The sequence below is a fragment of the Acomys russatus genome, chromosome 26 (assembly GCF_903995435.1).
Source record: "Acomys russatus chromosome 26, mAcoRus1.1, whole genome shotgun sequence".
NCBI classification, from domain to species: domain Eukaryota; kingdom Metazoa; phylum Chordata; class Mammalia; order Rodentia; family Muridae; genus Acomys; species Acomys russatus.
In genome coordinates, this window is record NC_067162.1 from 5,094,050 (window position 1) to 5,120,715 (window position 26,666).

At 43.7% G+C, this 26,666-nt stretch overlaps 1 protein-coding gene across 1 annotated transcript in view; it reads left to right on the plus strand.

Annotated features, from left to right (window-relative positions):
* Ttc29 (tetratricopeptide repeat domain 29) overlaps positions 1-26,666 on the plus strand; it is a 188,607-nt gene that overhangs the window by 70,765 nt on the left and 91,176 nt on the right. The window contains exon 7 of the mRNA XM_051168685.1: positions 1,345-1,430. Within this exon, the coding sequence (XP_051024642.1) occupies positions 1,345-1,430 (86 nt within the window). The remainder of the gene's footprint in view (positions 1-1,344; positions 1,431-26,666) is intronic.

Sequence of the window (26,666 nt, forward strand, 5' to 3'; positions counted from 1 at the left end):
GAGGCTCACTTTCCAGAGTGGGCACTTTCCTCTGCTTTGTCTTTCCTTCCTCGGCCCATCCCCATCTCCTATAACCCTATAGCCGAACACTGCTGGATCCCAAGTTGCAAATCGCCAGGCTGGGTCATGGATCCTCAGGTCAGCTGAAGCGTGAAAACTTGTAGCATAGTTAGTTCTCTGTAGCCAGTGAAATAGCTAGAAAACAAAACCGGGCACCATCAGTGGCATTTGCTGTCTGGCTTTCTTGACATTTTCCATCCTCACTGGCAGTGACTTGGTGAGTGGAGAGACTGAACACAGCAAGGAGAACCAACCACCAGCTCTTGAGGTCCCTTGTAATTACAATCCAGGGCTCAGAAACGTGGAGACACTGTGCAGAGCCCTGAGCCAACATGGACTTGTCAGCATCTGCATTTCCAGGACTTGGAGGATGATGTAAAAGCAGAAAAGGAATAACGTTCTTATTTTAAAGAGAGCTCTTTTTAAGTGGTCACTTCCAATGTGCAGGATGTACATGCTACATTTTCATAATAATGTAAGTAAGCTGTGCGTGCATCAATAGCATGCCAGACTGAGCTGCACATTGCACCTTTTACACTTCTACCTTTGGAAAGAACTGGGTTGTTCCTGGTGCAAACACATCACAGAGAGGAAGAGAGGAGAAAGCGTGATTAGGAAAGGCAAACATTTTTCCATTCGGTATACACATGAACCTCTGTACCGGGAAGCGGGGCTCGGCTTGTCCTCCTCAGGTAAGCGTGAGCCAGCAATCCCGCGCGAGCACCATTAGGCCAAGCAGTCTTCATTTGTTAACCATGGGTCCTGGTAGAAACATAGACAGCTGGCAGGAGTGTGCAGCCAGTTGCACGGTCACATGTTGCTGGTTGTTTTGTGTACGCTGTCATAGACACGCTGGACAACTGTAGAGGTCTACATATGCTAGACTAATGGAAACGGTCTCTGTTATGTGAAAAGTATAAACTGTGCTGTGTGTGTAGAGGGAACTCCTTGTAATTATATTGCTAACGTATCTTAACCTATCATTTGAGATCAGGATAAGTTCTACTTAAGTTACATGCATGCATGTTTGCGTGAGTACACACACATACACACAAACACACACACACACACACACAGAAAGAGAGAGAGAGAGAGAGAGAGAGAGAGAGAGAGAGAACATGCTTATTTTTTAAATTTTTTAATACAGGTTAGTTTCAAGGATTGTTGATATGTGTGTATGTTTTTAAAAAGAGTCACTGTGTATTGTCTTAACTGATAAGGGGATTTGTCCGGGGGGGGTTGTCCCCTTGATGCTGTGCTGATTTCTCTGCATCCTCCCTTCAGGAAGTGACAAAAGCATGGAAGGAGAAGCCTCTTATTACTTGGGCTTAGCCCACTTGGCCGCTGGAGAACACGAAACCGCACTCACAGTAAGTTGAAGTGAGCTTTTAAATCCTTGCTACCTTTTAATCTTATAATATTGGATGCGATCATAAGGTCAGAAGAGACGGCTCGTGCTTGACACCAGGGCACACCTGTTTATGGGGATCAGAACTGACAGTCAGTGTCCTAGAAGCATGACAAGTGGCCTCTGCTGCTTACCAGGGATGAGGTGCAGTCAGTTACCATGAACACTTTAAGATGTATGGACGTGGCCAACATGAAGTAATATGACCCCGCTGCCCGCAGCCACCCGGAACAAGGGCGAATGGTTTAAAATGCAAGAAGAGTCACCAGTGAAAATGCGGTGGCTTTATGACGATGTGGGACAGTTCGCTTTGAGGGGGCACAGTGTGAGCTGCGTTGATGTGAGTCTTTAGTGGGGAAGGGACTGGGCAGCAGAGTGGAGAGAGACTGCTAGTCCCAGTCTTCAAAAACACCTTACTCTATGACAGAGCTATCGTTTGTACAGTTTGTACTTGGACCTGCTCTGCTTGGATGGGACACAAACAAGTAAAAGAGCAAGAGCTGCATTTTCATTACAGTTACAATCCATCTTCTTCCTTGTGCTGTCAGTTTGTAAGGCGTAGCTTCCTAATATTTACATCCATGCACTCACCTTCCTTGATACTTAGTGTGAGTGTAACGCTTAGCTTTGAGATCCCATTGGCTCCTTTTGATACTTATGCTAAGTAGGATTCATGTTCCTGGGTCACATGTTATTTTCTGGCTCCCCTGAAACTGGTCATCACTGAAAGCGTAGATTTTCCTGGATGGCTTTTCTGTTTAAATTCTGTGGTCAGTGATATGTGGTCAGCAAAGCTCCATTCTGCTGCCTGGAGAGCACACATACCACTGAGATGCATACTTTCCTGCAGGAGCTAATTTAATGAAAGTGACCAACTGAGAAATATGAACATAATTCAGAGCGGTGTAGACAAGGGGCTTCCGAGCGAAGGGGGAGGAAGGGGTGAGTTCCAACATTTCAGGAGAACAGTGGAGCAGGGTTTCTATATGCAGATGACAAAGATGACCATCGAATGGTACATAAACATTGACACACACACACACACACACACACACACACACACGGATTTACACGGGAAGCAATGAATTATCTGAGGAAAGAGAGAATGTATTAAGAGATGAGGCTGGAAAATTGTTGAGCAGTGGTGGTGTGTGCCAGCATCAGGAAAGCCAAGTTAGAATGCAGCCTGAGTTCCATGGCAAGATTTTCTTTACAAAGAAAAAAGGGTGAAACGTAGCTCACAGAGTCTTATCACCTCTCTTCCTCTTCCTCTCCCCTGTTCCCCTTGCTCCATATCTGTAGCAAGGTAGCATCAAGCAACACAACAGCATTTACAACAAGAAAACTCCCTTCCATCTCACTTTTAGCTCCAAACACAGTTGCAAATTTATGAATTTTCTTTCTAAAACACTCAGTATATGTATGTACCACATATAATTGCATGTAAATATGTCTTCTCTTGTTATGTGGGAAATGCTTGCATTTTCCTCACACAGCTCTGTCTGTGCCTTCAGTGATTTTTTCCACACCGATTCGGGCATGCTTCGTTTTTGCAGGTGTATCTCGGGATGGCCAGCAGATAAACATATATGTTTAATATACAAAGCATGCTACATGCTATTTTGAAATGTGCGCAGACTAGAGAGTGATTGTCACAACCAAACTCATTAGCTTATCCACTTCATATCTCTCCTGATTTTTCTGAGAATACTCGATACTTGCTTTCTTAGAAAATATCAAGTATAATTATAGATACGCTTCATTTTAAAAGGGCTGGACAGGGGTACATATGGCTGGACCATGGAGGATTTTAGCCTCCCGTAGAATATTAAGGTTATTTTCAATAACTTTGTATTGTAAAATATATGCATTATGGCTTGAATATGAAATGACCCGTTGAAAGATTCCTGTGTTTGGTCCCCATGGCTATGTTTGGAGATGGGGCTTTTGGTGTAAAGGGACCATGAATTCATTCCCTTCGCTAATAGACTAAATCTAGTCAAGATTTGGCAATCCTATGCCATAGTTGGCGTGTATCAGGAACTTTATCAGCAAGAACCAGTCATGGTGGCTCACCGCACTGCACAGTTTTATGTCAACTTGACAAAAGCAAACGTTGTCTGAGAGAGAGGAACTTCAACTGAAAAAAATGCCTCCATAAAATCAGGCTATAGACAAATATTTAGGGCATTTTCTTAACTAGTGATTGATGGGGGAGGGCCCAGCCCATTGGAGGTGGTGCCATCTCTAGACTGGTGGCCGTGGGTTCTATAAGAAAGCAGACTAAGCAAGCCAGTCAGCAGCACCCCTCCATGGCCTCTGCATCAGTTCCTGCCTCCAGGTTCCTGCTCTTTTTGAGTTCCTGTCCTGACTTCCTTCAGTGATGAACTATGACATGGAAGTGTAAACCAAATAAAACCTTTCCTCCCAAACTTGCTTTTGGTCACGGTGTTTCATCACAGAAATAGAAGCCCTGGCTAAGACACTTACTCTTATAATGCTAATACTTGAAATTCTACGGCTTGAAGATTACTGTGAGGCTGGCCTGGGCCAGCCTGGGCTATAGAATAAGAACTCGTTTCAAAACGACAAAGGAAAAAAACCGTAACAAAATAAAAATTAAAAAAAAATAAGGACCAATAATATAGGTCAGCTGATGAAGGCTGAAGACCCAAGCTGGAATCCTAGAACCCATGGGGTAGGAAATAACTGACTTCCACAAACTGTCCCTTGAATTTCACATGTATACTGTGGCATATATACTCCCCCCCCCCACACACACACACAACAAATAAATATGTAAAAAATTAAAATAAAACAAAGAAGTAGGTGTCTCGAGTTGTGGAAGTGTATCCTTGGGGCCGTGTCCTGCTGCGCCTTGTCCTGGGCTCCATCTCTGCCCCTCTCTACCTACTGTCCATCATGATGTGAGGTGAGTCTCTTCTCTCACCACATTCCCTCTACTGCAGTGTTCTGCCTCTCTGTGCACAATCCCAGGAGCAGTGAAGCCAAGCGCCGTAGATTGAGATCTCTGAAACCAGGAGCCGAAAGGCACCTTTGTTCCCCCTTTCATTTTCCTTAGACATTTTGTCACAGCCATGAACCCAGCTAATTAATACAGTATGCAATAAACAGATTTTTCAGATGTGGTCAATTTAACTATAGAATGACTGTATGAAGGGGAAGCTCTAGTGCACCCTATGTTGTCAGTGGTGTAAGATAACTTAGTAAGGAATGGGTCACAGAAGTTATATTTGGCATCCAAAGGAAAGTTCTTGAAATTATTTTAAGTGTTTTTTTTCTAGAAGTAAATATGGCTCTCATGTGCACAGATAACCTTGGGCAAGTCCCTCAAGCTCTCTGCATCTCAATTGCCTCATGCACCCTGAGGGAATAGTAAGTAGGCTTACTCTACAGAGCATAACGGGTTAGAGAGTACCAGCCTCCAGCCACTTCCCAATTCCTGGGACCAGTGAATTCAAACACAATTAGCTGAAGGACTGTGAGATGGGATGAATGTCCGGGATGGGCTGGGGTGGGCTCTAAGAGGAGGATTCGACACAGACGGAGGAACCAATGGCAACACAGAGAGAAAAGGACCATGTGAAAGGTAGAAGTTCCCAGTCAGGTGTCAGGCAGCATCATGACCACACTGATGGCCCTGGGAGAGGATGCTCTCCTGCCTCTTCCTGCTTTGATGGCTCCAGGTATTTCTTGACTTAAGTCATGTCAGCCTTCATCCTCACAGACACACCCACAAGCCATATCCTCATTAAGGCTCCCTTCCTAGTTGAGTCCAGTTTGAGTCAAGTTGACAGTTCAAACTAACCAGCAAAGTCATACAAAAGAAGAACGGTAGGATGGAGTGGGGGACAAGGGTGGGAGGGTGGGGCTGGGAGGAGAGAGTGGAGGGAGGGCTGCAGTCTGTTCGTAAAGTGAATAAACAAATAAAGAGAGAAAAAAAAGAAATGGATCAAAGAGGCAGCTTCAGGACTTTGATTGCTCTCTGCATGCTGGACCCTTGTTCACCGATGGCGGGCTAATAAAGTTTTAGAATTTGTAGAAAGAGAGAAAAAAGATAATGGGTTAAGTGGTGGCATCGCCATGCACACACATCACTGTGCTCTGCTATTCTCCCTTTCCTACTGGTCCCCTTCCTCTGAAATACATCCCCTGATCCTTTCATGCCGTTCATACACAGACACATAGATGACTGATAATAGATGACAAAGGTAGGTAGGTAGGTGATGGGTGATTGATGGCTGGCATCCCTTTATGTGAGAAAAACATGCGGCATTTGTCTCTGTCCTCTCTTTGGGGTCCTTTTCTAATCATGATCTGCTAGTTTCACCAATAGTACCTTAATATTGCCTCCATGGTTTAAAGCAATGATAGCATGCCTGTCCGGTGCGGCCGTGGAAAAGATGTCCCCGTATCAGCTGTGTCATTTTAGAACCCCTAAGAGAGGTCGTATTGTGAACACTGCTGGCGTTATTAAGACTATAGGCTTTTTATCCAGTCACTTGCGTTTTAAGTATATAATCTAAATATTTTTCTTTCCTGGACTTGACCTCCCACACATTTCTCCCTTCCAATAATGCTGTCCATCTGTTTGATAATTCCATCATGCCTTCTTCAGAGAAACATTCCTACTCAGTAGTGCTGTCAACCACAAGGGGGCGTTTTAAGTTTCTGCTGATGTGCCTTCAATTAAAGACTTCCACTAATAAGCCATTAATATTTTTAAGAAAAGAATATGCCAGCAAGAATAAGAATGAAAGTTGAGTAGTGAGCTCCTTGCTGGATGTTGAGGCTTAGGTATGTCCCTGCAATGCGATTGTTAGTCATTTACTCCCCAAAGTCACATGCTAATTGTGTCTGACAGACAGGCGCCTAGGAGGTAGTTTGACTTAGAAGAAGTCATGAGGAACTGTGCTAGTGTAAGAGGAGGCACCCAGGTAGTGTGCTTCTTCCATCTCACTGCGGAAGGCCCTCCACCGTGATCTAATTCGGAGAGGAGTGTGACCAGATGCAGCACCATACTCTTGGACTTCCCAGCTTCCAGAACCACAAACAAACAAATCTCCATTCTTTGTAAAAAAAAAAAAAATCTCCTTCCATGGTGTCCAGCTATAACGTCAGGAAACCAACTAAGTCACTGGTACCACCTCTCCTTCCTTCATGAATGCAGAATGGAGCAGACCTAAAAACAAACGGTGGACTTTGATTAGGGCTGAAGAGTCTATTAATGAGGAAGGGTATTTGGGGAAGAGAAATTAGATTACATCACCAATACTGGGTAAAAGGCCGTGGAGGCTCTGACTGCCAAGAGGAGACTATGACCTGAGTGCTAGGTGCTAGGATTTTTAAAAATGCAGTTCTGAATTTTAGATGCTATCTCCTTGAAATATAAATAGGTTTATTACGAGTCACAATTAAGACCTTCTGAAAAGTTGAACCAATCATATTGCAGCTTTACAGGATTAAAGTGCCTCCATCAGCCTGTTGTCGGGCTGCGCAGATTTCCTTCCTTCCAGCATACCTCCTTCACCTCAACAGTTCCTGGAAGCCAGCTTTAGCCAGTTGTCCATTCTGTAAACGATCTGGTCTCCATTTTTCAGCAATAATGTAGTTTAGTCAAAACTCGTACATGGGGGCTTATACAAAACTTACACAAGGAGATATCTCAGCGGTTGGGAGTGCTGACTGCTCTTCTGGGGCACCTGAGTTTGGTTCACAGCACCCATAACGGATGGCTCACAACCACCTGTGACTGGATCCAGGGGTTTGGACATCTTCTGGCCTTTGTAGGTTCCATACAAACACACACACACACACACACAAATATATATATATATATAATAAAGTCACTTTTTAAAAATGTGTGTAAGGGTAAGGAAAAAATCATCAGATTGATATTTCATTTGCTTTTATAGAACAGGATGTATTACATGTAATATATTTAATTACTCCACATTCCATATGCCTCATGTAGCCATCTCCATGTTTCATGTGTTTAATACGTTAGCGTCTTTATGATGATGTAGAAAGCCATTAACCTGTGTGCAGCTCTGACCTACATCTCTGTCATCACCCGGCAGCATTACAGAAAAAGAGCGCGAGTACCTACTAAATGTCCGGAAAAAAAAATGGTGACATTAATATTCCAGCAACCTACAACTTGCTTGATATATACCCATTAATAATGGAGGATATTAATCATATTTATAAAGTATTCTTAGGATTTCATTAAGTAACTGTAGTGAAATTTTATTTATCCTTTCAACCTTCCAGATGCAAGATATATATAAAAGTCATTCCTCACAAAGAATGACTTATTCTTTCTGTAACACTTCACTGAAAGAAAATTTGGGAGAAGGAAATAACTCTTAGTAATTGTTCCTGTTCTTTCTGTATACACTTCCCTAGAGTAGTTGGCTTGTGACAGTCTAGCTGGCATGCGTACCCTGGCAGATTCTGGACCAGCATACATAGAACAAAGTTGCTTTTGAGACACTTTTGTAAATGTCATATGTCATGGAAACTGCTTTTTAAAAATGTGTGTGTGCATGTGTGTACACGTCTACATGTGTGTATCGTGTGCATGCATGCATGCATGCATGGGTGTGTGTGTACATGTGTGTATGTGTACAAGCCATTGCATACATGTGTGTTCTCCTTCCATTATGTAGATTCCAGGGATGAACTCCAAATATCAGTCTTGGTGGCAAGTCTTTTTACACGCTAAGCCATCACACCCATCCTGTTCTTATTTTTCTCTTAACTCCCATTTCCTAATCTTTCTGTGTTTGCATTTACATAATACTTAAATTTATCTCTTAATTGATGTTCATTTTTATAATGAAAATAAGACATTTTGTGGAAAACTGGTTATATAATTTTTGAGGGGGAAAATGCATCCCACTCCCCCCAAAAAATTAGGATTTGAGCCATGTCTTTAATTAAATGTAACGTGTTTCACTACACATGAAACAGATGAAGAATCCTTGCCTAAATCCTGAGAGACATGTGAACCCTGGCTTACCTTGCACCTTGTGCTGCCTGTGCGAGCTCGGGCCCGAGCAGCCACTCTCCTACTCGACATTAAAGATTTCACTACTTCATAGAGAATTCTCCTCCCTCTTCCCCACCCTCCAACAGTGTCCTGGAGAACTCTATAAGCAGCTCTCACAGACCCTAGTTCCACCTGTTATGGCTGCTCACTCCTCTTCAGCAACAAGAGCATTTTACTTTCATTTCATGCATGGTGCTAAATAGAGAAATTTATTTTTCTAAAACTGCGTTTCTCTTAGTTTATTCCTTAATCTGGTTATCACACAAATAATTGAAACTCTTTTATATTTGTTTATAAAGCTTAACAACACAATCTTGAGCAGTTTAAATATGTTCTTAACCAGCTATGTTACTAAGACTCCACTTTTGCTGAAAATCCCCAAATTACTCATTTTTTAGTTCTTTCTTTGCTCCAGCTGAATCTTCCTCATCTCTCTTGCACCTCTGCCTGTGGCTAATCCCCTATTTCCCCTTCTAGCTCCTCCTCCCCTACTTGGCAGGAAGTCCAGCCTTATTCTCTCCCCTGCTCAGCAATTGGATGTAAGCTGCTTTATTGGCATACAAGGGACCAATTGAGCAGAGTTTATATACCACTGAGAGAGAAGATTCTCAGAACAAGGCTTGCAACTATATATAGGGTAGGGATGAGGGATACAAAAATCATTATTTGATTTACACAATAACCTTACACCAACAGAGAAGTTTCCAGAATACTCAGTATCAGACAAGCCTAAAAAAAGACTTGCAGAAAACATTGTAAAAAAAAAAAAAAAAGAAAGAAAGAAAGAAAGAAAGAAAAGAAAAGAAAGTAGTGAAACTTCCTCATTTAAAAAATGGGTTCACTTCAGCAGCCCACCTCGCCCAGCAGCGAGTGTTGCCTTCCAACTCCTGAGCAAGTTTTTCAAAATGTAAAGCAAGAATACAGTTGTCCTCAGTAATGGAGCCATTTAGAAGATGTCCTCAGTCAGAGTGAACCCTGTGCTTCAGAGATCCAGCCTCCCTCCTCGGCAGTCACCGCACCGTGTTTTCCAGGTGCCTCCTGGATGAAGAAGGGCCAGCCCACCTTTACCCACTTTACAAGTGGGGATAACATGTGAGTGTTTCTTAAAAGACTATGAAGATAAAGTCCGGGAAGAGCAAGAGCAGATCCTCAGTACCAAACTGGCAGAGCAGTATGAATCCAATTCACACATGATCAGATTGTGCAGCCAACAAGCTAAGTAAGCCTTCTTGCCTGCCTGGGTATCAGGTGTGACCTCCGGAGATGGCTGCTGCACACTTTTTGCAACTGGTTTGGTATCACATTTCAGCTCCAACTTTGCATCCTGAGAACACTTAAATGTTTCTGCAGGTCCATTTTATACAACTTGAAAGACCTTAAAACTTTCTGGTGGCCACAAGCAAATCTTTCTTTTCATCCACTAAACAGCTGTGCCCTCCTGTGACAGGTTTTCCAAGCAGAAGTACCCAGAGCAGCAGTTTAGCAAAGAATGCCTTCAGTGGTACTCAACACGTGAAGTTTCCCGAAGCACAGCTCTGTGAGAAGTGTGTGTGTGTGTGTGTGTGTGTGTGTGTGTGTGTGTGTGTGTGTGTGTTTAAGTTATTATTTGTATTGTGTAAAACTTTTTTTTTGATCTTGTGGCTTCTGGTTGTGAATTTGACACATGACAATTATGGTTAAAAACATTTTCTTGGTCTACAGAAGATCATTAATGCTTGGTGACCATATAAGTTGTAACAGTGGGTTGTTTCTGTGAGGTATTATCGTTAAATACAGGGACTGTTTCCAGGCACAGAATTTGAATCATAAGTTAGCATGGACGATAGGCGTGATTACGATGAGAGAGGAAAGGCCTGCCATCTTGAGTCGGCAAATATTTAGTGAGGAATTAGAACAATCTAGAGACAGGCCATCAGCACAAGGACTCTGCGTAGCTGTGCTGGAAAAATACTTTGACTCCAAGCCTTAAAATACCCTGTGGAGTCTGAGCTCACCTCATTCATACAGTCGTGGAGCTCCCTGGATACTGAACTTCCACAGGGAAAAGATCTCCCCTGGGGCGGAGCATCAAGATGTGCTCTGAACATAACACAGGGGCGTGCGGGGCTGGGCCAGGCTCCCGCACTGCTGCTTGGGAGGAGCCACTCACCTTCTCATCGGTTTCAACGTAGAATCTGGATCCTTTGGGAGAGTTCCCCCAAACTCTCCTAAGGTGTCCAACTGTTAGAGCTTGGTTTTGTCAACCTCCTGCCTGAAGTTCCTTATTGGCTGTTCTTCTCCTTGGTCCCAAGGCTCTGAGCAGAAAGCAGCCTGGGTTGTGAGGATCTGGCAGTTACGGGTACTTTTATTTCATCTGTGACTCGTAAGGACCACATTTTACAAAACGCCTTGTTTCCTTTACTATTGTTTGGGAAAGTAAAGTTTTATGAAATCGTTTTAGCTTGAAAATAGAATAGTTTTATTAATTACGGCTTTATTTTGGAAGGTTCTTCAGTTTTAATTCAAATGTTTGCCAATACTTCCAAAGTGAGGTGATATTAAGAGACAGTTGTTGAGATCAGCTGGCTTGCAGACATTTCTGGAGTATTCACACTTGAAGATTCCTTATTAATGAATGTCTTTGACTTAAATCTAATCAAAAAACTGCAACATTATTCTTTGTACATTTTCATCATATAGTGTTAACAAGCTTAGTTGCAAGCAAATAAAATAATTAAGCTATTTAAAAAGATGGCTCGTTTCCACACTGCATGGAAATAACATGGTTAAAAATTACTTAGCAGTGATCTCAGACATGAGCTCAGAACATGAGCACAACACCTTATGTGGAAAATAGCTTTTTAAAAAGTGTAAGAAAATCTGTCTTAATAATTTAGAGAATGGATAGGCAATTGGTTTATGGTTAGTTTTGCTCTTCTTGTCTTTATATTTTAAGTTATAACCTTCCTGGAACATTGAGCCAGGTAACTTTATAGTAATTACTGACATTTCTGTAGCACAGAGAATAAATCATATCATATCACAGGGCTTCGGTCCCCTACTGATGAGCTGTGTAACCCTTGGAACTTTTAATCTGAAGGAAACTCTACAGTGGTTGTCAATACTGTTAATAGTTTTAGAAAATAATCTGCGGGGTTTTGGTTTTCTTTTTATTTGGCTTTTATGTTTTTGGAGGTGAATAAAAATATAAAATAAAGGGAGGAGGACATGACCACTCCTAAAGTATGAAAATTTTTGTTGTAAATACAAGGGAGAAAACAGGCCGAGGAAAGAGTCCAGTCTGCACATGGCCGGCAGATTAAACTGGACCGTGGGAATTAAGAGGGAGAGCAAGAGAGGAGCTGCTTGCCAAGGGGCCTAGAGACTGGTGTAGCTACAATGCCTGAGCTAAGGGATCAGGCTGGTGTAGCTACAACGCCTGAGCTAAGGGGTCGGGCTGGATGAAGGGAAGCAGAGGCCCAGCACCTAGGAGGGACAGCTGAAGGGGGCAGGATGAGAAGGCCTGCAGGGAGCCACAGGCACTGAGTGAGACTTGTCCTGGGTTTGAGGTATAACATTCCAGCCTTTTGTCGATGATAAAGGGCAACTTAATCTCTTGTATAGCTGCTTCCTGCTGAAATTGGGACATCATTATCAGGGCAGGGGGTAGGCCCGTTGAAATGATGCTCAAAGGGCAGGCTGGGGGACATCTGTTTCCCTACTGCCCAGGTTCTGTGGGACTACCTGGGGCTAAGGAGGTGCACGCAGACTTGCAGCTGTCTAGGATGCAGGGGTTCAGGGTGGTCAGGAATCCCATCAGAAGCATCCAGGGCTGGTGCATTTGAAACAGTTTTTCTATTGTCAGCTGACTAGAAATCTGCTGGGACAGGTATAGACTAGGCACAGAAGGGAAAGTTATAGGGTTTAGGGGAAATTTTTATCTTAGGTGGACATGTGAAACTTCCAGGCTGATTGATGGTCCTGGTAGTTGGGGGAAGGGAATCCCAGACCAAGGGAAGGGGCAGAGACCCCGCTCAGGAATAGGCAGGTGGGGAAATTGGCTGTTGATTGACAGGAGTGCTTATCAGGCGTTCATTTGAGCTGCAAGAAGTGGATCCAAGTCGACTTTCTGGAGCTTACATGAATTATTTTTAGATTTACAAAAAATGATAAACAGTTGAGGTACGTTGGCGTTACCACTGTTTGTAATCTGTGCTGAAATCCACATTGTAGAAAAAACAGTAGATTCAAGACTTTGAGTCATGGTAAAAGCTTCGGGATATAAAAATGATTTAGAGTAAAAAGCATTAACATTTTTTTCTGTCCAGAGGGTTGGATATATAGATTGGACAGAGATGCTGTCAGCACAGTGAGAAGCACATTTTGTCTGTATTTAGAAGACAACCAAAGGAAATTTAAATTTTTGAGCTTGTGTTATCAGAACTCCATTGGGTTCATGTTAAAACTCTGAACTTTTGAAGTCTTGGTATAACAATAGCCTAGAGAGGGAAAGAAATCTGAAACATTTTAAAACCTGTGTTTGCCTTTCTCAACAGAAATCTCTTAGCTCTAGAAAAGTGAAGCATTATTTTACAAATAAAATGAACTGATCAGACAGCTTGGGGGAGGGGAGGAACTGTTTTGCTTGTTGCTGTTAGCATAAAGTTGCGATTACCCATCAGTATCATCGGAGATCTGAGAAGGATAAATTACAGCTGGCAGTATAACCCAAATGACCTACGCACCAAGTAAAATGCCAGAACTTACTGCTCCCTGGGCAGCTGCCCAAGGCTCTCAGATGGTAACCCCAATGCTTTTGCTGGAGGCAGACACAGTTGGTCTTTGGCTGCTACAAAGAACAGCATCAGTCTTCGGTGACCAGATTCAGAAAGTCTTAGAGATCCTCCTGTGGAGTAGGAACTTGGGAAAACTGACCTAGCTTGGACAGGCAGAATAATGCAGTCAAGACAGAAGTGTCTACAATTTGGACAGGACCCTAGTGACAAAGCACGGGGCAGTTTATCCCAGTGGTTAGCATTAATGTACTGCAGGTGGAGTTGTCTGTACCCATCATCTTCTTTGGAGACCTTAGCATTACCCCTAGGATTTGGTGTTTCTATCTGTCACAGGAAGCTGCTTCTTAATACTTTAAGTGTCACATTCAGCAGATCTCTGAAGAGTTTGATGACCATTATCTATTAAGTATACACAATTTAAACAAACTTTACCTGTTTTAGTTACTTGCTTTAGGCTTAACCTTGAAAACACAAACAGGAGGCTAAATAAAGCTCATCGCTAAATGAATTACATAAAAGTGTACAAGTAAGTAGCTTTCATAAGATTAGGGTTTTACAACTTTATCACAGTAAACCATAAGCCATAAATGTAGTCCATAGGAAGACTGGGAACTTTCCTGGCCTTTTTTTATGGTGTAGCGTTATAGAATATTACATTTTGGTGTATGACTCTGTTTATTCAGTTAACTAAAGCTTAACAAAGTGAGAAAAGACAAAAAGCCTGGACAAATGTTTCTATGAACCTGAGCAGCCCTTAGGAATTTACCAACCTTATTTATCAAATCTATTATATGGAAATATACATATATTAAGCATACATTTTTCTTTATTTAAATTTTTCTAGAAGGCTGGTGTTGAGCAGTCAGCAAAGACAGACGTGGTTAGATGTTAATCTCCGTGTCAGGCTTTGTTAATCTGACTAGACCCTTATAAACTTAGGATCCATCCTAATCCAAAATATTTTGGAAACATGCTGTTGCTTATTTTGTTTGTTTGTTCTGTTGTTTTGTTTTGTTTTGTTTTTTGAGACAGGGTAGCCTCTCTGTGTAGCCTTGGTGGTCCTAGACTCACTTTGTAGACTAAGCTGGCCTCAAAGTCTCAGAGATCTGTCTGCCTCTGCCTTCCTGACTGCTGGGATTACAGGTGTGTGCCACTGCGCCCACCTCTGAACATTTCTTTTAATACAGGATCTTGCTGTGTAGCCAAGGCTAGCTTGGAACTGGCCATGTAGCCAGACTAGCCTCAAACTCTCAAACTCTCAGTCTTCCAATGTCAACAGTCATCAGAGTTAGAGTGTAGCTCAGAGGCGGGGTACATCGCAAGCCCTCCTCAAGAGACCTAAATATGATTCCAACACAAGGAAAACATGTCAAGTATTTTCAGATGCATTTGAACATAGGAAATTGGTTGTTTTTCCCATAATAGCAATATTGAGTTTATATGTTCAGAATAATTAGTGCTCAATAAAAATAATTTGAATGGTGCTTCCATTCTTATACTCCTAATACTTAACTCACAGATTTGTAAACAAACAAACAAACAAAAAACAAAAACAACAAAAAAAAGCTATTTTATCCTGAAACTTAGACTTTCTATGTTCATAAGCCCATAATTTTAACTTATGACTAGTAAAATATACTTGCTTAAGACTGGTCTTTAATTTTTCTCCCAAACATCTTTTGGGTTTGTGTGTGTGTGTGTGTGTGTGTGTGTGTGTGTGTGTGTGTGTGTGTGTATGTGTATCTGTGTGCATGTGTCTGTGTTTGGGTGTATGTCTGTGTGTGTGTCTGTCTATGTGTCTATGTGTGTGTGTGTGTCTGTGTGTATGTGTCTGTGTGTGTGTGTGTGTGTATGTGTACATGTGTGTTGGCAGCCAGGGAGAGTCAGTAAAGGATAAAAAAATTACTGAACACACACATTCATAAGAAGCATGTAAAGTACACACTCAGTCACAAAGCAGTGTCCTGTTCCTGAGTGACAGAGAAACTGGTTGTGCAGGCATGTTGGAGCTTTCATCTGTGAGTGTCTCGAGGAAGGAGTTTAATACTGTTCTGCACAAAATTATGACTTAGAGGCACAATAGCAGAAATTCAAGTAGAATCAAAGGTTGGTGAGGAGGGGGTACAGTTAAGAGTGTCATTCTCAAAATGATGGAAAGGACATACTGTGTGCTATCCCTCTGATGCTAGTGCAAGCCACTATTGGGTGTATCTACCCAGAAAGATGCCCGGGGCCGTGACAGCCAATGGGGCCAGGGGAAGGAAGGAATGGCATGTACGCAATTAAGGGACAGACAAACAAGTGCTGACTTAAACTGTGGCTTGCTCTAAGAAGTGTGCTCGGCTCAACTTGACTCCTCACAATAAAGAACACAAAATGACTTAATCAGGACTCTTTTAACTGCAGCCTGAATGTGTTTGATTATTCTGTGAAATGTCCCAGGGCATGCGTGTGTGTGGCCACGGGAGGTGAGAAAATTTACACTATAAGCTAAGAGCTGCAGTTTGAGTTTCTCTAGGAACCAATCTTGAGACACAAGTCTGAGTATTTTGGGGACCGTAAGACACACTTTACCCCACTTTTGGGGTAAGTGGCCTCTTTGTCGATGCCTGACGGACAGCAATCAGACCATAAGGCGCACCCTAATTCCCGCCCCCCCCATTTTGGCTGTTCATACAGCATCAACAAAGAGGTCACTTACCCCAAAAGTGGGGGGTGGAAGTGTGTCCTATGGTGCAAAGTCTATGGTAGCTCAGATGAATTCTACAGGCAGGAGAGTCAGGCCAAAGATAAAAGCCTGCACGAGGGTTTTGCCACACGGTTGCCTCCCTGCACGAGTGAATGCCAGAGTGATGAGGAAGCCAGAGTTCTTCCCACTGGTTTTCACCAGTCACCGGGTAAGAGCCGCTCTCGAGACAGTCCATCTCCAGAATCCTGCATTGCTGTGACCCCAACCATGAGGTAGGAAGAGCCTGGGATTGCCCAGAGCAGCCCAGAGCTGATGACATTCTGAGAGGGGCACAGACCGGCTGCCATGCTTATGCAACTCCTGTGAGTTCTAAGCTACATTCTTTATACTTGTAACATGGAAAGACGATGTTATCTGAGGCTAACCAAGCTAAAGATACAATGCTTCTATCACTTAGTAAACAGTCAATAAATAGTAGCTTTTTTTTTTTTTTTTTTTTTTAATGTGTACAGATCTGTACATTTTTTGACTTAGGAATACTGATTTCAGAATTTGTCCGAAGGGAATGATTGTTAAGGCATACACATATTTAGCCATGACATCATCTGCATAACTGATCTACACAGAGATTTAGCTGTGACCTTTATATGCAATTTTATAAGCACCATTTATCATGGTGGGAAATCTATAAGAAAAATAAATGTAAAACAAGAACATATTGTTTAAAGCACTGCTGAGCATCCCGCACAGACAACAGGAATTAAACAATAAACATTTATAACAATAGAAACATTATTGATGTACTGAGGTAAAGAATCAGGTTACAAAACACTGTACATTACGACCCTATTTGCATATGTATATATGCAAACGTATATACACATACTACATAAATATATAGAAAATACTAGAAACATCAAGTTGTTTCCAGTGATAATCAGAGGAAATAGAAATAACAAATGAGTTTAATTTTCTATTGGGGTAGAGACAATGGGATGCATATTTGCCACATTTTATACAATTAACATATTGATTTTATATTTTTAAAAGAAAAAGTTATGGAAAAACTAAGCTATTATTCCTTTGCATTCCACTGAAATGTAATGATCTTAATTGATGCTTTCAATAGGCTTCTGTAGCCCTCCTATAGTAAAAGTCTTCAGCGTACCACTCACTGGTCATAGCATTTAGTCATTTAACAGCTCAGCTCAGCTCAGCTCAAAACATTAAAGAAAATTATTAAATGCTTAGCTGGCAGTAAACGTATCTGAAGATGATTTCAGGTGGGAGCTAGGATGTCGGGGAAGCGGGGCTGCTGGAGAGAGGCTCGGGAGTGCAAAGCCGAGACCCCCTGCCCACGCTGACAGCTGACTGCGTCTCAGGTGTAAACTGCTCCTTCGGCAACTGACAGAGGAGGCACCAGCACGATTCATAAACTCATTTATTTATTGGGTCTCATCACAAATCGAACATATAGATTCTTTAGATTTCTTCTTTTTTTTCTTACGTGTGTTAGTTTTGAGCCTGTATGTGTGTATGTGCGCCATGGGCACGCCTGGTGACTGAAGAGGGCATCAGAGTGCCTGGAACAGGAGCCACAGATGGTTCCGAGTTACCCTGTGGGTGCTGGGAACCAAACCCAGGTCATCTGCAAGAGCAGCCAGTGCTCTTAACCACCGAGCCTCCTATCTAGACCCCCATATAAATTTTTAATAAAAATCCTCGTGTGTTCGCTTTGCTGAACGATTTACTGGTGTGAATAACATCTTGTTATTGTTGCCCGGGAGGAATTATTATCCAATAACGCTTGAAACGTACAGCAGAAACCACTGTGCTGCTGGGTGGGCAGCTGAGAATCAATAGCCGGCTTAGGGAAGCTTGAGAAAGGACACACCGGGAGCAGAGCGGTGGCACCTCAGGCTGGCAAGGCAAGGTTACTTTGTAACCTCTCCGGAAAGAGGCACACCCACTTCCGGTCTCTCTCTACCATGTAGTAAACGGGGTTCCAGCAGAGGCTTCTTTCAGTTCATCTGCCTTGTTTTCTCTTCAGTTTTTTTTCCCTCCGTCAATACTTCCGTGCACCTTAGAGATAACACAAATCCAAAACCGACTGGTATATAAGTCTTTTTCAAAATATGTGTCTCTTCGGCATAATGCTACGACCCTAGCTGGCTTTCCTTGTTTCAGATACAAATTTGCTACCCACCCAAGCAAATCATTTTATATAAGGGACGGAGTTCCCAAACGTGCCAATTGTTATATTTTCAGTTGAAAAATTCTCAGATGAGACGATGTTTGGATTTTCAATAAAAAAAGGAATAAGAGGAGAGGGGTAGAGTTCTTCACCCAGACCTTAGATTTCTTCAGTGCCTCAGCTGCTCTCACAGAATGAGGTGTCCGTTCAGAGGTTGGTTCCTGGAGATCAGAGCACTTAAAATGCTGATCCCGCCACTTCTAAGTCCTGTGGCCTCGAGGGAGCCGATCAACCTCCCTTGTGCCTCAGTTTCCTCTCCATCAGCATGAGTGTTACATGAGGGCCCGACTCGACTCAAAGTGGTGGTAAGGAGGAAATGAAGTCGGAAGTGAAGGCGGTAGGCACCACGTGGTGTTTAGTGGCCCCTAGCATGCTGGGAGCCTTTCAAGGGCGATCTTGCTGGGCCGGCCTCTGGATTGTAATATTCCTGCTTCTTCTGACTTCTGAGATCCTGGACGACTTTCCCAGCACCCCCTGCTTCGTAAAATGAAGATGATATTTATTAATATAGCGTGTTGATGAAATTCCAATGGAATAGTAAGGAGATAATGGTTTATTGGTCCTTATTATTGGTACCACAAATGATTTAACTATATGTTTTTCCCAAATTTAATTAAACATATTCATTTTCCCTATGAGCTTATATTAGCTTACAGCAGAGCGAGTGTTTATTATGTACATTTTATATGTTTATAATATCATAGATATTAAAAATCAATGTTTTCCTTTAAAAACATTATGTAAATAAACATTAATATTTGTCATAAGATTTCAAAGCTAAAATTACTTTTTAATTGTTTACTGTAATGGATGACATGAGAATAGGCTTCTGCCATCCCTGCAGTCACTGCCATCATCAAAATTGGTTTTTAAAGTATCAGGAAAACTTTCAAATTGGAGCTGAGGCATCTGGAATTCTGGTTCTGTTTTGTCAAGATGCTCTTTGGCCTAGATTCTTTTCGGTCCCTTAAACGGCATCACTGCATGACACCATTATTGCAGTCTTGATTGACTGACAGCAAGACAGATTGTATCAGAACAGCTCAGAAGCCTGAACCTAGTGTCCATGGTAGCAGCATCAGGCAGCAGCTGAGCGAAGAGTGGGAGAGAGGGTTGGACAGGAGTGCTGTTGAGCATGGACATCACTTTCACGATGTGTGACCACCATGACTCTTAACCCGCAACCTTCTACCCATTAAATGGATGGGCAGCTGCTGCCCCTTCGCTACCCTTTCTTTTTAAAGGGTACACATTGAGTCTAACCACTTCTCATACTGTTAGACCCAAATGCACCAGTGTCTAGGATGACATCATAATGTCTCCAAGAACAAACTTTGTGTCTTTGACTAGGAAGAAATGTCTTGAGAAATGTCATATAAAAGACCGCTGGGAAAATTACTAGACACAAGACTACCAAAGTGACCTGGTGAAAGGCCTGTTCCTACTTTTATTTGTGAACAAGCCTAATATCGCTCTCCTCTCTCTTTGTGGTGTGTATGTGTTTGTGTTTGTGTGTGTGTGTATGCATGTTTGTTTGTGTGTCTGTGTGGAGGAGTATGTGCATGTGCTTGTGTAGGCCAGAGGTCAGCTGCAGGTGACTTGCTCAGTCACTTGACCCATGCTAGCTCTCTGCCTCTAAAGTCCCTCCTCTGCCTCAGCTTACTCCCACTCTACCTTAAAAGGTCTCTTCTTCCACATGACCGCTTCCCAACTGCAGAACTGCGGCCCATTAGTTTCATCTCTGTGGGCCTCAGTATCCCCACTTTGAAAAGAGCTGGCAATACTACGCCAGGCTTTAATGTGTTAGCTTGACAAGGCCTGTGTCCTTCGTCCTGCACATGGCTTTCAATGCCTATGGCTACACTGTTTGGGGGGCATGGGATACACCAGCAACAAACGGGGAAGTCAGTCTTGGTCTTTACAGGACTTCTGTCCCGTGGGGAAAGAGATGACAAAGATGATCGGAATGAGTAAGTAACTTATGTCCGACAATGAGATGCCCCATTGAGAACAGAGTGGCAGAGTGGTGGGATGGAGGGGAGTTTACACAGGGGGCAAAAGAAGGCCTCCTGGAGAAGCTGACACATCAGTCAGAGGGGGCAGCTAAGAGTCTGCCATGTCGCGGTTGTGGGCAGAGCACCCCAGGCAGAGGGAACAGGCAGCTCAAAGTCCTAAGTGACAATACGTCTGGCAACTTGATACTAAGGAAGCCCCCACAAAACCAAAGAAGAAGCAGTAGCAGGAGGATCAGAAAAAATGTTTGGAGCTTGCAGTACAGTTGGGGTGGCGGACAACTTGCCTAGAATTACAAAGCCCTGGGCTCAGCCCCAAGCATCACATAAAACCAGCGTGGTGGTGTGTGAGGCAGTATATATACTCGGGCGGTGCAGAAGGGATGATCAGAAGTTCAAGGTCATCCTCAGCCACATAGAGTCCAATTCCAGCATGGGACACATGGCATCCAGTCTCCGAAAAAGGCATAGTGTGATAATAATAATAATATATATTTTTTATATATTATATATATGATAAAACATGTTGGCTACAGGCTAAGGGACAACGTGAAAGTCCTCAGGGCCGGCTTTTCATAGTGGTTATAATTAAACAATCTTGTTGAGAAAATGGCAGCAGGTCGTAGACCAGACAGTAACCAGAAAGCAGGGCACAGACATTTGGAACATCAGAAGATCGGAGGCTGCTATGACCGGCCCTGTCAGCAATGAAAAGAATGTCTTTAGGCAAGCGACACACAGGATGGCAGTTAGAAATGAGAATGGAAGTCAGTCAGCACAGTACTGTTCAGGATGGTGCAGCGGCAAGCATGGCTCCCGCCACGCTTAAAACACTGGCTCCCACAGCCAGTAAACCAAGTTCAAACCCTTTCCGCCTCCCTCGTCACTGTGCGTGTTAGAATGGGACCCTTAGCCTCTCACTGCTTTCTTTCTCTTGATTATACGTTGGGGATATCAATATTTATCTCAAGGGCTTTGTGAAAATCAAGCATACAATGAACAGAAAAATACTGCGCACGTAGGCTTTAGTCGGCGGTAGCCACTACCACGGGCTAGTGGCAGCCACCGAGCCTAAGGGCCTAGAGTTCAGCCAGACCCTTTGACACAGGCACCTAGATCTAAGGAAGGCAGGACTGAGCCAAGTGACAAAAGCAGATTTAAGCAAGAAGTGAATGACAGCAATGTAGAAAAAATGCCAGGGCCTGGGAATGAGCAAAGTCCCAGGCCTGTGAGTAAAGGTTAAAGTTCACAACGTGATCTTTGGCCAGGTGCAGAGCTGCCAAGCTTCTGTAAAAGGGTTTGAAGTCACATGATGGGGGCTCAGCAGGGAAAGATGGAGGAAAAGCTATTGACAAGTACCCCAGTAAAGATCACACACTCCGTTTGAGCTGCCGACTCTCAGCGCCTGTGTACTGATAGGCATTTGGAAATGCCAACTACAATGGTGACTCTTGTTGTAGACCGTAAAACCTAATGCTAACTGTAAGAATGCTAGCAAACTGTCTGTCTCCCCATTTGTTTTCAGCTTGGATGTTATTCCAAACCTGATCAAAGGCATCGGTTGCAAAGCATAAAAATAAATCGCACATCTAAACAAACCACTATAGAGTGTTAAATTTATTTAAGTTATTTAGGAGAATATTAATATTTAAAACTTCGGTGTCCGATGCATCTTTATGGCCAACTGTAGCACTAATAACCATAGTTTCATCCCACCATCCTTCATTTTATAATATTACACAATAAACTGTACAAACTGATTCCTTTGCTTTAGAATGGAAGTCCAGGAGTGCGGCTGCTTGTTTACGTTTAAACATCCTGAATATTATTCAGTCAATAAAAGTACACTCGATTAAGGCTTTATTATTCTGTCTGTATACGTTGAGGTGAATAAAATATAGTGTTGGGCTTTTATTATTTTTAAGAAATCCTTGCCTCACAGTCATGCCTTTGCAGTAAATTCAATTTTATGCAGCATTTACCTCAGATTCCTTCCAGTTCAAGCAAATTTTCTAACTTGGTGGTTTGGTACATTGAGCTTATCTAAAACTACTCTTAAAATAGAAACAGTGATTTTTTTCATAGATGTTTAAAAGGCATGGTGGATAGGCACCTTATAAATGGAATACCTATCAAGGGGCTTTGGGTCCCCAAATGTCCTACGTGTCATCCAGTCTGACTTGGATTCGCTTAGCCTGCACGGTGTGACAGCCAGGCAGATGAGAGGAGGGGACACGCCGTGTGATAAGGACAACTCAGACATCTGGACCACAGCGCAAGCATTCCAAGGCGTTTCTGAACTCTCCGTGCACCTGCCCTTACCAGCCTGGCCCCGTCAGACATGCTCCTCCTTTTCCTCCATTGCTGCTAGCCTTCATCTTTCTACACAGACAGCTTTCTCTGTGCCCCTTAACAAGCCGCCTCCATCTGCTTGTGTGTCAGTGCAGTCAGTTCACCATAGGCTTGCCGAGTGAATCTGCCAGTGAAGAGCCCTGTGGTCCCCCTGCCTCTGCCTCCGTGCCATCTCCTGCCGCCTGTCACCGCTCAGCGCTCGGTGCCACCACTGGCTTGTTCTGTCAATAACCACTTATTTGTTGGTGGGATAGTAGGAGCCATTACATCTGACCTCCCTGTTTCATCAATTATGGATAGATTATTGGATGTGAACACCTGCGAAACCTTGCTGCCGCATTGCCCTCCTGCCTGAGATTCAATAAAGCACTAAAACTGTTGTTTCTTGGAAGCCAGAGACTTCCAAGACTGCTGGCACCCCATCAGCCGTACCCAAAACAGCTTCCTATGGCCACCGTATCCCCTAGGAGTCTAACCGTTTATGATTTACACTTAGCACTAGTTGTTATAACTAACTTGATAAAAGTTCCTGGTAGCACCGTATTTTCCTTCAGAATGGAAATGGCTCATAAATCGTTTCCTGGTCTCCCCTGTCACTGAGGAAGGGACATAAACAAAGCCTCCCCGGTGTGGAAGCCACCGGAGAAAGCCTGCCTTTCCTCCTGTGTTTTATTTGAAAGAATTGGGGTCTCACACACTACGGGAAACCATGACACTGCAAAAGTAAATTAGGGATTAATCTGAGTTTACCACGGCACTGTCCTGAGCATGTGCGGAGTAAGGGGGAAGGAGAAGCAATCCTTACTGAATGGCGCCTTCCCTGACAGGGAAATCCAGTGTGAGGGGTTATGGACCAAGGATGACTTCCAGCCAGGGGAGTGAGAGAGAGAGAGATCTCCTGGTAATAGGTTTATGCAAGAATATGGAAGCCTTTGTTGTAATAGGGCTTGTTAAAATCCTCTGACAGATGTAGAACATTCCAGAGCCTCTAAGTGAAGGAATGTGAATGAGCTGCCGATGAGAGTGGAGAGACACTGAGCTGCTTGCTGGTCACCATGTCATCCATGACACACTCCCTCAGAGCTGTTTGTTACCTACGAAGAAGAGAGGAGCTGCATTTGTCCCTCATGATTCTTAAGCAAAATGAAGGAGGGAATGCCTTGCACTCATTTCCCAGAGAGGACAGAATTCTTCCTGTTGTCCTTCCAAAGCTCGAGCCTGACTCACCAGACAAACGAAATGGGAGAAAGGCTAAAGTTATTAGTATCTCGGGCCCTGATGAGGGAAGGCTGTTTGTTTGAGAGCCTGTCTAGACAAAGCAGTCCCACATTTAGATAGGGAGGTCTCATGTCATTTTGGAATGCATTTATGGGGCCTGGAGAGATTGTTAAAAGCACTGGCTGCTCTTCCAGAGGTCCTGAGTTCAATTCCCAGCAACCACCTGGTGGCTCACAACCATCTATAATGAGATCTGGTGCCCTCTTCTGGTGTGCAGGTGTACATACAGGCAGAACATTGTGTACATAATAAATAAATGAATTTTTTTTTTTAATTCACTTGTGTCCTTTTAAACTTAATTGCCAATGTTTCAGCTCTCCAGACTGGATGTAAATTGAAAATGTCCACCCACTTTCCATTGGCCGTAAGGGTGACATGTCAGGGTTAGTCTCTCTTGCAGGGTCTCTAAAGCAAATGTCAGCACACGTCTCACGTCATCACAACTACATCAGTGTCCCATAGGCACGTCGTGCTTTGATACCTCACTACCAGGTCTACTCAACACAGCTACTCAACAACGTTCAATGCTAGCATGACTAGGAGTTTAGGATACAAGGGAGATAGGGTTTCTGTCCATGAGACACCAAGTCACAAATGACAATAGATATACGGTAGGGTGTGCGCACAGCGAGGCCAAGACAAAGGCATGCAGTCCCCTGTGGCGAGGCTCTGGAAAAATCAAGAGGAAAGTAAGAAAGAGCAGTACGGGCTCGGGGCCTTGAGGGTTCCAGAGTGCAGAGGCTGAGGGAAGTGGGCTCCTGATTGAGAGCCAGATGTTTGCGCATCTGTAGGGAAGGGCCTGCAGTCCAGCGTAGCGCATCAGATTGTAAATGCTGTCATTTCTGCACGAGGAAATCGAGGTAGTAAGGAGCATCTCATCTGATTAGGGCTGACTGGCACTGAGTATGATGCCACTTGCCACAGCCGTCTCCAGAGCTCGTAAATAGCAGAGACCTGCCATTGTTTCAGGTGTCATTGCACGTGCAACACGGTCACCTGTCACACTCACTCTTCCTCCTAATGGAGTTAGGGGTCTCTTCGTTAAAGCCATACACGGGACAAAAACCCTCAACCTTTCAACCTTTTGCATTTTTAAAATCTCATTCTGATAATGAAGTCGTCTGTGTCTTCTGCCCCGTGTCTCTGACCAGGAGAAGAGTCTTCTCGTGGTCTTTTGCACTGACAAACAAAATGGGGAGAAAGGCTAAAGTTATTAACCTGTCACTTTAGCTTCCAGGTGGTTATTTTGTCTCCAAGTATTTCTCAGTTTTATTGCAAGAAAGTGATCCATTCATTCTATCAAGAAGGAGAGGTAATGAGCCTTGGGGGGCCATTTGGAGACTGAATCACCAACCAGGGACCATGCATGGACTGGACCTAGCGCAGCCCCCTACACAGATGTAGCAGATGGGCAGCTTAGTCTTCATGTGGGGTCCCCTAGTAAGAGGAGCGGGGATTGTCTCTGACATGGACTCTGTTGCCTGCTTTGTGATCACTTCTCCCCTGGCAGGGCTGCCTTGCCACGCCACAGTGGGGAAAGGATGCACTCAGTCCCGATGTGACTTGATGAGCTGGGGTGGATTGATAAGGGAGGGGCTCCCCTTTTCTGAGGAGCAGGGGAGGAGAGAAATGCGCAAGAGGGAGGGAGGGTAGGACCAGGAGAAATGGAGAGGGGAGGGGTGGATACAATTGACATGTAACAACAATAATAATACATAAAAAAGCAGGATAGGTGAATGGAAGATGCCTGTGTTCCTGCACAGACCACAGCCCTGGGAGTCCTAAGAGTGGTCCACAGCGGCCACACTGAGATGGGGAGACTCTTGGGAAAGGGGGTGGGCTGAGGTGTCCTACCTCCCTGCAGCGACTGCCATCAGTCCTTCCACCCCGCTGACACAGTGGACTCCTCTGCTGATGTGTTTTCCCTTCATCCAGTCCTCGCTGCTCCACGGTCTGGACGTCCTGCGAGGATGTGATTGACCTAAGCTATCACTCTAATCTTCCGCCAAGCAGAAAGTTTTATATCAGGCCAACCTCGCCGAGAGCCAGACTGCCCGTAAATTGACTACCCTTTGGTCAAGGGCCTCTGAACAAAATATAAAACAAAGCCTCCGATGGTTTTCTTTGTGGGAGGTCAAGGGCAGGGAGATATTTTCTTCTGAGGCACTGCAAACATAACTCACGCTATGATTGGGCTGCCAGTTGTAGATAGCCCAACGCCTTCTGACTTCCGGTACAATGTAACAACTGAGAATCACAGTGAAGCTCTTCATAGGTGTTATCAGTACCATCAAAGTACGAAACTGTAACGGGTAACTTTGGGAATAATCCAGAGCAGTGCGCTTCAGTCCAGGACTGAGGAAAACTTTGCTTTCCACTCAGATGTGGAGTTCCATCTCATCGCCTGAGGTTGAGCGTCGTCTGCATCTTGGATGTGCAGAAAGCAGTTTTAGGTAAAAGACTGTGAGTGTTCAGGACTATATTTCTATCCTTAGAAGCCTGTTGATAGCCAGGATTGGTGGCACACACCTTTAATCCCAGCACTCAGGAGGCAGAGGCAAGCGGATCGCTGTGAGTTCGAGGCCAGCCTGGTCTACGAAGCGAGTCCAGGACAGCCAAAGCAACACAGAGAGACCCTGTCTGGAAAACAAAACAAAACAAAACAGAAACAGAAGGCCGTTGATAGCGTAGCATCAAGTCACAGCACACATGGGATCCCCCAGGACCTCCATGCAGGCTGTGAACTGTAAGTGTGACTGAGCT